We start from the raw sequence: 12,358 nt of genomic DNA on the forward strand, positions 1-12,358 counted from the left end.
TCCAGACCTCAACTTGACCTCCACTGTTCCTGTTAACTGCTATCTCTTAATTACATTACGAACTGAGGAAACGGCTACCAGAAAACACTTTGCTATCTTCTTATAGCCTCCTCCTGCTTTGTGGGCATCATTTATTTTAATTTTCAGAGTGCTCAGAAGCTGCTTAGAGGAGCCCATGGCTGCTGATTGTTGGGATAAGGTTTGAGGAGTCAGGGATTTATAAAGCTTTGAAATTTGCATCACCCGGCCTTTCCTAACGATAACTGTGAACAAGCCATAGCCCTGACAAGCTAATTAAGGTCTGAGACCTTGGAAAAAGTTATCTGAGAGCTCAAATCTCTTGGGGTGCCCAAACTTTTGCTTGGTGCTCCTTTCCTTTTTTTTCACTCTAAAATTGTACAAAACAAAAATAATACACTAATCTTGCTTAAAATATTGAAAAGAATGTTTCATCTTTAACTTTATGACTTCTGGAGATCAGTTCATCTTCTACTCACTTAACTATTCACAGTAACAGAAATTTTGACTGCGGTGCCCAAACTTTTGCATGCCACTGTAGATGGCAAACACACTTCCATTACTGTCCTCAAATCAATGTATGATTGCTTTCTTAATCATATCACAGCTTTACATAGCTACAGTTCCTTTCCTAGTCTTATCATTTTTCCTGCGTTTGGATACTTAAAGGTGACTTGGAAATGTGATATATTTGTACTTCATCTTCGACTTGCACCTTAAACTAAGGCTATCAGTATTTTTGGCACAAACAATGTGGACCATGATGCTTTTAAATTTGGAGCGAATCTCTTTCAAATGAACCTGATGCCTTATCAATATCTGCAGCTTCTGCCAATGCTAACTAGAACATACATAAGGGTCAATCTTAATGCTTACACCAGACACCCAGATGTGTAATGTGCACCATTGCAGCCTTTGATGGTAAGCTAAGTTCAGGCTGTTTATTTTTTTGGGTTTGTAAGATAGTCTAATGTTTAATGTCATGACTTTTGGGTGTCAGGTTGGGTTAAATGAAATGCAAATTGAGTATAACACCTAATGCTGGAGTATAAGATAAGGTCTTCCGAGACCATGGATCTATGCCTGGAAAGTCTTCACTCTCCAGGGCGCAGGCCTGGGCAAGGTTGTATGGAAGACAGGCAGTTGCCCATGCTGCAAGTCTCGCCTCTCCACGACATTGATATTGTCCAAAGGAAGGGCAATGGCACCAGTGTTGTTGCAGAGCACTGTGTGGTTAAGTGCCTTGCTCAAGGACACAACACGCTGTCTCATCTGGGGCTCGAGCTCATGACCTTCAGGTCGCTAGTCCAATGCCTTAACCATTTGGCCATGTGCCCATGCACATGGAGTGAAATTGGAATATTTCCTATTCTCCAGTTCAGATACAGATAATGAGTTTTCATTTGTAGCTAGTGGTAATGTGACCATATAGGCAGTGTTGGCTAAGTGACCACTTTGTCCATCCCTCCGTAATGAACATCTGCACATTGATAGGACCAGAGGGCTTTTCAGTTGGCGTGGTTCTCACACATTAAGTCATGAGGTTCCAATTTATCCAGTCTCCTTTCTCCTTTTTGAAATCTCCTATATAGAGAGGTGGCAACATTTAATTCTGGAGCAAATTGTTGTGAGTACTAAACTTTTGAAGTTGGTTTTTGATGTTTTGAGTTTCTCACTTTGGTCAATACAATTTTATAAGGTGTTTAACATGTTAATAGTACAAAAGCTTAGATTTAAGACAAGCTAAATAGTTGCATGCATTCATGTGAGACAAACCTGTTTTGTGCTAAAATATTGGAAACTGATCCTCGTGGTTAGTTTGTTTTTAAAACACTTACTGAACTATACTTGGGAGTTCTTCATTGGCTGTCATAGAATCTAAATCTTTTTCACCCCCAGAGCCTTCACCACCTGGGACACTTGGCAAGGTTGGGCTTTTTCAGAGCTTCAGTGCTCAGATGTGACATTCATTAGGCCAAGGACTTGTAGATACTTGGCAGACCTCGTAACTTCATGAAAACTGGTGGTAGCAAGTATAATTTGCCTATTGCTTTCCCCTCTACCCGAATTTACTCTTAAATCTTCCTGTCAAGAAGCAGATCCAGTAGCTTTCAGCATTGGACTCTCAAAAGCCAGGGCAGTATTTCCAAAAATCGCTATCTAGCAAACATTGGTGCAAGCATTGCGTACATGAACTTTTGTCAATCAGCTTTCTATTGTGAAGATACTATAGTTGAGTTTGCATCATGCATTGTTTTGGGACAAGTTAGTAAAATGTCTGCCTGAACATTTTGTAAAGCACATGTTTTATGAATTGAATTGCAGCCTGTATTCCAGGAACAATGTTCTTTTCCCTGCATATGATGAATGAAGTTTCAAACCCAAAGTACAGTTATTTCAGTCGGAGTATTAAACTACTGAGGAACTTCCAAACAGAACTGCTCTTGATACAGGAGTTTGGGGAAAACTCACAGGTTCTATTGTTTTCTTGCATGGTTGCTATAGTACCCAGTCTTTGATCTAGGCTTGGATGCACAGTTCACCTAGTTAGAGTGAAAAACCAGCCTAACCTAAAATTCCAGGTTCCACATTATATAAAGCAAGTATTACATTGTTCAAAACCCTTTTAAAATAATGAAATCTTGTGTAAAGTCCATTGCCTTTTTATTTTGAAGTTGAATAAGAAAATACAAGAATTACTGCTTAGTAAAGCGCATACAGGGATATTCATACCTGAATATTTTATGCAATTTGTGTTCACACATATGTAGTTATTGCATTTTATAAACTGGGAAGTATCTGAATTGCAATACAAATGAATGCTTGGCATCCTTGATGGGGAGCATCTGTGAAGAACAGTTAAGTTTTGAGGAAGATAATCTTAGATCTGTTCTGAAACGAAATTGACCTGAAACAAGTTTCTTTTCTCCACCTACTACCTTACCTGGGTACTTACTGCATTGTTTTAAATTCAGATTTTCAGTCTTGCTTTTCAATGTCCTGTTTGTTTTGATAAACTGGGCCCAAAGTTACTTCAGAATGTTTGATGTCTCTGTACAACTGTTCTGTGCATTTGTGTAAAATTTCAGCCAATCTGTTTGTAGTGCAGCATTCAATCTGGCAAGTTCTGTTCTTTGTTATGAAATTGTAGAGCATTAGTTGACTTTACTCTTGATAAGCTAAATTGTCTGCTCTCTGCATCGTGGTCAGGACCACATTTAAATATAGTTTGAGTCCAAGAACTAAAACCTAAAACATGAACTGTCTTGGGAGGGAAATGAAAGTTTTGAATTGACAATGGCAAGATTTGCTGTCCAAACATGCACAAAACCCTTGAACACTGCATTGGGCACCAGGAAGTGGCTGATGTTTCTGGAACCGGGTGCTTAAAGAAATGCTGTTTTTTTTTTTAAAAAGATTTATGATGTAGAACAGAAAGTGGATGAAATAGACCTGTTTTTGCACAATGGACTTTCGGTATAGGGAGAAACTTGGGTTTCACCTGCTTAGTGAAAAATTAACTCTTTGCTGTAAGCCTTCCTGTTGGAGCATTTTATTATATTAAAATATATTTGACTTGTCCACAAATGAATTTCTTTTTCTTTTACAGAGCAGAAGAGTAGAACCGATTTGGGAGTCTTAAACGTGAATTATCTGAGTGGTTGGGGGCTTGAATTTTACGAGACGTCAAGCCAAAAAAAAAACATGAAGCTTATCTTCAGTAGGGAGATGCTGTTAAAGATTCTGTAATAGATGTTGCAATAGAATCTAATATAATAGAAAGCATTTACATTATTGTCATTTATAAATCACAGCTTTGTGTTACGAACTAATGCAGATTATCAAACAATGTTAAGTTTATTCACAGTAAGCCTTGTATCTTTGTAACTAATGCAAGACACCCATTTTATTTTGCTCACCAATGCAAAAATTTGGTTAAGCCTCTAAAAGGAAAATTTGTTACAGGGTTGAAGTACATAACTAGTTTGAATGTTCTAGTTCAGAGACTTGGATTTGTAATTCTGAAACAGCAACATTTGTTTATTTTATTACATGTCGGTACTTCTGATGTTTAATAAAGTCTCCAAAGGTTACCATTGTAATGTGTTTGTTTAATTTTTTTCTCAGAATGTAGAATAATGCCCCTTGCTAATAATGACATGCATTTCACTACCAAGTAACTGAAGGTGGCGTTTGTTGAATCACAAACAAGAGAAGATCAGCAGATGTTTGGAAATCCAAACACATACAAAATGCTGCAGGAACTCGGCAGGCCAGGCAGCATCAATGGAAAAGGGTAAACAGTGGGCATTTTGGGCAGAGACCCTTCATCAGGACTGGAGAAAAATGATGAGAAGTCGGAGTAAGAAGGTAGGGAGAGGGGAAGAATCAATACAAGATAGTGGGTGATTGGAGAAACCGGGAGGGAAGGAGGGGTGAAGTAAAGAGCTGGGAAGTCGATTGGTGAAAAAGACCTTTATCTCTGGAGAAGGGGAGAGGATAGAAGGACATGGAAGAAAGGGAAAGGGGCAGGAGCACCAGAGGGAGGTGATGGGTGGGAAAGGAGATGAGGTGAGAGAGGGGAACGGGGAAGGGTGGGGGGGGGGCATTACCATAAGTTTAAGAAATCAATATTCATACCATCAGGTTGGAAGCTACCCAGACAGAATATAAGGAGTTGCTGCTCCAACGGGAATCTGGCCTCATCACGACAGTAGAGGAGGCCATGGACGGACATGTTGGAATGGGAATGGAAAGTGGAACGAAAGTGGGTGGCCACTGGGCGATTTCGCTTTCTCTGCCGACGGAGTATAGGTGCTTGGCGAAGTGGTCTCCTAATATCTTTGCAAGCGGAACAAGTGCTACACCTCCTCCCTCACTAACATACAGGGCCCCAAGCAGTCCTTCCAGGTGAGGTGACACTTCACCTGTGAGTCTTCTGGGGTCATCTGCTGTATCCACTGCTCCCGGTGTGGCCTCCTGTATGTCGGTGAGACCCGACTTAGATTGGGAGACTGCTTCACCAAGCACCTATGCTCTGCCAGAGAAAGCAGTATCTCCCAATGGCCACCCATTTTAATTCTACTTCCCATTCACATTCCAACATGTCAGTCGATGGCCTCCTCTACTGTCGCAATGAGGCCACACTCAGGTGCAGGAGGTGACACCTTATAATCCAACTGGATAGCCTCCAACCTGATAGCATAACATGGATATTGATTTCTTGAACTCCCAGTAATGACAGCCCCCCCCACCCTTCCCCCGTTCCCATTTCCTTCTCTCACCGTATCACTTTAACCTGCTCATCACCTTCCTCTGGTGCTCCACCTACTTTTATTTCTTCCTTGGTTTCTGTCCTCTTCTATCAGATTTCCTGTTTTCCAGCCCTTTATCTCTTTCACCAATCAACTTCCCGGCTCTTTACCCCTCCCTCCTTCCTGGTTTCACCTATCACCCCCTACCCTGCTTCTTACTCTGACGTCTCATCTTTTTTTCCTCCAGTCCTGATGAAAGGTCTTGGCCTGAAATGTTGAATGTTTACTCTTTTCCATAGATGCTGCCTGGCCTGCTGAGTTTCTCCAGCATTTTGTATGTGTTGCATGATGTTGCTTCAGGTCTTTGTTATATAATGGGCTAGTATCTGGCAAGATCACATAGTGATAGCAACATTGCAACACACATTCTGTGTCATAGTGCCACGTGTCAGAGTAATCTCAGGCACAATTTGAGTGAAACATTCTCAACTTGTTTGGCTAGGTACTGCACATGTCTGGGTTCTTACACTTGTAATATTCTGAAGTGTACATTTTCATGAATGCATTGGTTGCATTGAATTTTTGAAGACAGCACCCTATTTTAAAAATAAAAATTGTCTTGCAGAAGAAGACAAAATTGAAGCTCATCCTGTGGACTATAAATCTAAAATTATACCTGGTGAAGGCAGGTTGAGGCTCTTTTCCTTTCTATGGAAAACATTCACAGCAGTCATTTGGCAAGGATTAAGATATTCACGTTGTGGATTCAGTCATTAAAAAACATTAAATCAAAGTTTTGGCCATTTTATGTTGGGGATTCCATTTCATATCCTTTGTTCGCTTTTCACCATGCTGTGCTCCACCCCACCGTAACTCTTTAATCATAATCCCCAAGATAAATTGGATCTAAGCAGTGAGTTGCTTCTACTGAGGCAAACCAGAATTGTTTCTAATAATTTTAAATCCAGTATTGGGTAACATGCATAAATTTGTACAAATGTACAAATTTGTGTCTTCATTTGGAAAGGAAGCTAATTGGAATTTGGACAAAATTCACGATGCCTTGATGGTTGATATGGGCTTTAATGTTAGGTTACAATAAGCCTACAGGAAAAATGAGTAAAAAAGCTGAATATTTTTGCATGAGTGATTCCCACCCCCCCCCCCTTTGGTGAGACACAACAGCCATTGAATCTTTCATATTGCTAAACTATGGCTTGAGCTCTTAAGATTGTACTTAAAAGCTGCCATTTGGAAATGCTTGACTTGAAAGCAGCATCTTGTTGTCATAGTCATAGTCACACTTTATTGATCCCGGGGGAAATTGGTTTTCTATACAGTTGCACCATAAATAATAAATAGTAATAGAACCATAAATAGTTAAATAGTAATATGTAAATTATGCCAGTAAATTATGAAATAAGTCCAGGACCAGCCTATTGGCTCAGGGTGTCTGACCCGCCAAGGGAGGAGTTGTAAAGTTTGATGGCCACAGGCAGGAATGACTTCCTATGACGCTCTGTGCTGCATCTTGGAGCAATGAGTCTCTGGCTAAATGTACTCCTGTGCCCACCCAGTACATTATGTAGTGGATGGGAGACATTGACCAAGATAGCATGCAACTTAGACACCATCCTCTTTTCAGACACCACCGTGGATACACAAATTGAGCCGAGTAAATGACAAATTCCGTATCTTAATGTTTAATGAATACCAATCTATTAGACTGGTTTCTCCAGTTGTCCCACTGCCACTGCATCAGGCAGAATTAAGATGGTGCCTGATGTGAAACCTTGGAGTGGTATCAGTGCTAAGTGATTGGATTCATTACTGGATTTGAATGACTAAAACCTGATTTGCATAGTATGATCTTACAAAACCAAATAATGGATCAATTCCTTATAGCTCCAGCTTGTGGGTGAGAATGTTGTCCAGGGATTTATAACAATTACAAGCTGTGAGGTTGTGGAATCCCTTGCAGTGTACAAATTGGCTGTTGCCTTTCCCATGTTACCCTGCTTGCAGAAGTATTTTTCTGAAGTGCTTTTGGATGTGGTCTGAGTCTTAAAGAGAAATGCAGTTATTTTGAATTTATTCTCTGACCATAACCTTGGCATACTGCAAAGTCCCATTTCAACCAAAGAAATTGACAACACAAACCTACAGAACTGATTTAACTAAAGTAGAGGAATTCACTGTGGAACTTGAATTGTTTTTTAAAAAAAAGTCAAACCTTTGCCATGGGGTGTTAAACGTTATGAACCAGTGTTTAACCTAAGTACCATCTTTTTCTAGCTACTGATGCTGCAATGCAGTTCACTTAACAACTGTCAGCAGACTTCTTCTTTTGTGTAAAGATTATTGTATGTAGATAGTGGTCAAAAGTCTTTAGTGAAATGCGAACATTAACAAACATCACACTGGATTTGGGCATTCCAGAAACTTGTTTCTTGTGCTGGATATCCACTACAGTCATCTAACTACATGAAGTAGGAACTGCACCACTTTTTACAAGTTCTTCAAATAGTTCATAAAGTTGGGTTCTGTAGATTTATTTAATATCATTTTTTTAACAAATCTGCTCATTTTATGCACCCTACTTTCTGTTATAGGATTCAGCGAGAACAACTGGCTGCCATCTTCAACTTAATGAAAGAACGGAAAGAAGTTTTTGGTGACATGTCAGAAGCAGATATGGAGGAACAACTCAAACTTTATTCTCTTTAGGCTGCAACTCTTTGAAGATTTCTTCATGTAGGGCTACAAATGGCAAAGCAAAACAATGTTACTTGAAAGTAACTTCAAATTTAAGTACTAGTAAATAGTTTTACAACTTTATAGTTAGTGTGTAAATGTTTGTTCTTGATTATTTTCCAGTGATGTAACTGGAGACTTCGTAAACATGCATGGCTAATTTTGATTCATTTGTTGTTTAAACAAAGTGCTGATGCTCATGCAAGATAAAGTGTGACCATTTTGCTGTTTCTTTGCAGTAATTTATTTCTACAATGCTAAATTATAACTTAGAAAATTTTGGTAGATATCTAACTCTATTGCAATCCACAATTTGTAGGTATTGATAAAGTATCAGTAATGAAAGGCATGTGAACTGAATTTAGATTTAATCCTTAAATCTGCATTTCTTAATTATAACAGTTCTCATCTATTAGAATTAATTCAGAGGTGGAGCTTCCATAATGCAGTTTGCTAGTGCCATTAGGCAGCTCTTCCTGCTCAGCAGTGCTCACTTAGGGGCTAGTCTGGATCCCATTATAACTTTTATACTTTATACTTTATTGTCGCCAAACAATTGATACTAGAACATACAATCATCACAGCAATATTTGATTCTGCGCTTCCCGCTCCCTGGATTACAAATTGATAGTAAATATTAAAAATTTAAATTATAAATCATAAGTAGAAAATAGAAAAATGGAAAATAAGGTAGTGCAAAAAAACCGAGAGGTCGGTCCGGATATTTGGAGGGTACGGCCTAGATCCGGTTCAGGATCTGTTCTGCGGCTTCTTCCAGTCTTGGACAGGACAACTTCCATACCAGGTTGTGATGCACCCTAGAAGAATGTTTTCTACAGTGCATCTATAAAAATTAGTGAGGGTTTTAGGGGACAGGCCAAATTTCTTCAGTTTTCTCAGTGTTACGTACCCCGTAACTGGGTTGCCAAACCAGCAGAAATGGATCACTCAGCTGGATTCTGGATTACTAGAACTAAGAAAGTTTTATTAAAGAAACAAGCAACACAGTAATCGAAAGGATAATAAATGCAACAGTTCAGCAATGATAAACACACATGTGCACAGAATTAAGATAACAGCATCAATCAAGCTCTATCGTTGTCTAGGGGTAAATGACCAAATTTCAAAGTGACACAAAAGTTCAGTCCAATTTAGTTCAGTTCGCAGTAATCGTTGCCATGGCGATGGACAACGTGGGGGGAGAGAGAGAGAGAACGAGAACAACTGATCATTCAGAAACGGCTTCCACTCACAGACCGGTGATATTGCTCACAAGCAGCTTTCGGGCAGGTCCTTTGTGATGTCACCTGAGGTCACCGACTGTGACCCCTCCTCCAGATGCGGTCGATCCTCTGCAGTGAACCCGGCACCCAAGCGAGGGTGGACACACAACGGGTTCCCGCTGATCTTACCTTTCCACCCTGTGCATCTAAGGTCCGGTACTTACCACCGACTCGTGAGAGGCGCACCGCTTCCAAGGTCTCGTTACCTCGGGTGTCGTGTGTGTCTTGCCTTAGCGAACCTGTCCCTTTTTATCCCCCTGCTGGGGTATCACCTGTCCATCACTTCAAACAGTTCAGGGTTCAAAGGGGGAGCCGCTCCAGACAGCTCTCTCTCCCGTCCCTTCATTACACATCTCCAGATCGCCTGTCCATCACTTCAAACAGTTCAGGGGTCAAAGGGGGAGCCGCTCTAGACAGCTCTCTCTCCCGTCCCTTCATTACACATCTCCAGATGCTGCTTCATTGTTCCTTATTTCTCCTTCCCCTGAGGACAGGTGGCAGACCACTGCTGATGCCACTGATGCTAGCCCAGGCCAGCAAACATCTTAATTTATGTGTATTCTCGTCACATCAGGAAGTAAAGGCGCTGGTGGGCCTTCTTGGCAGTGGACTCTGCTTGGTTGGACCAAGTCAGGTCATTTGTGATATTGACCCCGAGGAACTTAAAGCTTTTGACCTGTTCCACTTGTGCACCACCAATGTAAATTGGGTCGTGCGGTCCGCTACTTCTTCTGAAGTCAACAACCAATTCCTTTGTCTTGCTGATGTTGAGGGATAGGTTATTGTCTTCGCACCGTGCCACCAGGTTCTTAATTTCCTCTCTGTACTCAAACTCATTATTACCCGAGATATGGCCTACAATTGTTGTGTCATCAGCAAACTTATATATTGAGTTCGATGGAAACTTGGCTACACAATCATTGGTGTACAGTGAGTACAGCAGGGGGCTGAGTACACAGCCTTGTGGGGCACCAGTGCTGAGAGTGATTGTAGAGGAGAGCTTGTCCCCTATTTTTACAGCCTGGGTCCTGTCTGTGAGGAAGTTGAAGATCCAGCTGCAGATCTGGGTGCTAAGCCCAGGTTCCGGAGCTTAGGAATCAGATTATTTGGAATGATGGTATTAAAGGCAGAGCCGTAGTCAATGAAAAGGAGCCTTTCGTATGCATCTTTATTCTCCAGGTGTCCTAAGGAGGAATGTAGGGCCAGAGAGATGGCATCTGCCGTTGACCTGTTGCTCCGGTAGTCGAATTGCAAAGTGTCGAGGTTGAGCCGTAGGCTGTGGTTGACGTGTGTCATAACCAATCGCTCAAAGCACTTCATAGCAATTGATGTCAGAGCCACAGATCGATAGTCATTCAGGCATGCCACCTTAGTCTTCTTCGGCACTGGGATTATATCATTGCCTTCTTAAAACACGAGGGGATCTTAGACTGAAGCAAGGAGCAGTTGAAGATGTCAGCAAACACTCCAGCTAGCTTGCTTGCACAGGCCCGGAGAACCCGTCCCGGGACACCTTCTGGGCCCATCGCCTTCATTGGATTTACCTTCAGGAAGACCCTTCTAACGTCCTCCTCGGTGACGATGAATCTCGATGCCACCAGGTCAGGTTCATCCGGAGGGAGCGGGACGCTCTTCTTCTGTTCGAATCTTGCGTAGAATACGTTAAGTTCGTCAGGAAGAGAAGCACCACAGTTATTGATATTCCCAGCCTTTTCTTTGTGCCCAGTGATCTCATTTAGACCCTGCCATAGTCTACTGGCATCCCTCTGGTTAGCCTGGGCTTCCAACTTGGCTCGATATTGCCTCTTGGCGCCCTTAATGGCTTTCTGGAGTTCATGCCTGGATTCCGTGTAGCGACTGGTATCCCTGGACCTAAAAGCCGCAGCTCTAGCCTTCAAAAGGGACTTGACCTCATAATTCATCCAAGGTTTCAGGTTAGGGAATACCTGGATCGTCTTGCAAGACGCACAGTCCTCTGTGCATTTCCAGATAAAGTCCGTGACAGCTGAGGCATACTCATCGAGGTTAGCTGCTGAGTCCTTGAATACTAACCAGTCCACCGATTCAAAGCAGTCATGGAGGACCTCATCTGTTTCCTCCGTCCAATGCGACACCACTTTTGACACTGTGACCTCCCACTTCAGTTTCTGTTTGTAAGCCGGGAGGAGAAGTACGGCCTGATAGTCCGATTTTCTGAAGGGAGGTCGTGGGACGGAACGGTAGGCATCCTTGACTGCTGTGTAGCAGTGGTCAAGTATATTCGGGCCTCTAGTGGGGCAGGAGACATGTTGGTATAACTTTGGCAGCACCTTTGCCTTTCTGAGGTTGGCCTGGTTAAAGTCCCCGGCTGTAATGAGCAAAGCCCCCGGATACCTGGTCTCAAGTTCACTGATGTTGGCATACAGTAACCTGGGTGGAAGCATGAAGAACAGCTGAATTCTATTAAGGAGGGTGTTTGATGGTGACACTGCTAGGATGTTTGTTATCAACCCATTCAGAAATTGATGTGGCTGTTGTAGGAGGGCTCTTCCACTAGCTGTAGTAATCCCTCATAAAAGAAATTTGCAAAAAAAGCTGGAACTTGGTCAGCTGAGATGTACAAGGCCATCTGGGTAATATCCTGCTTCTAATTGTTTTGAATCACTAGATTTGCTAGTTCGAGCAAGGCACTTAACCACACATTGCTCTGCGACGACACCGGTGCAAAACTGTATGGGTCCTAATACCTTTCCCTTGGACAACATTGGTGTCGTGGAGAAGGGAGACTTGCAGCATGGGCAACTGCTGGTCTTCCATACAACCTTGCCCAGGCCTGCGCCTTGGAAACCTTCCAAGGCACAAATCCATAGTCTCATGAGACTAATGGATGCCTATAAAATTGTTTTGAATGAGCGTTAAGTTGGGAGTGAGGATGTGATGTCATGCCCATTGCTGCTACTCCAGTAATAGGACCATTGGGCCAATTGGTGCTGAACAATGTTTAGGTTCGGCTGAGAACTATAAAGTAACATTCTTACCATGAAAATGCCAGGCAGTGCCCACTTTCAT

General features: G+C 41.9%; 1 protein-coding gene across 3 annotated transcripts in view; it reads left to right on the forward strand.

Moving 5' to 3' along the window:
- LOC134360254 (matrix-remodeling-associated protein 7-like) overlaps positions 1–4,121 on the forward strand; it is a 114,021-nt gene extending 109,900 nt beyond the window's left edge. For all 3 annotated transcript variants that reach the window (XR_010021295.1, XM_063074385.1, XM_063074386.1), the window contains one exon: positions 3,629–4,121. Coding sequence is in view for 1 of the 3 variants with exons in the window: in XM_063074386.1 (XP_062930456.1) it covers positions 3,629–3,641 (13 nt within the window). In the remaining 2 variants the exon portion in view is untranslated. The remainder of the gene's footprint in view (positions 1–3,628) is intronic.
- The last annotated feature ends 8,237 nt before the right edge of the window (positions 4,122–12,358 follow it).

Source organism: Mobula hypostoma, chromosome 22 (genome assembly GCF_963921235.1).
Source record: "Mobula hypostoma chromosome 22, sMobHyp1.1, whole genome shotgun sequence".
In the NCBI taxonomy this organism is placed as follows: domain Eukaryota; kingdom Metazoa; phylum Chordata; class Chondrichthyes; order Myliobatiformes; family Myliobatidae; genus Mobula; species Mobula hypostoma.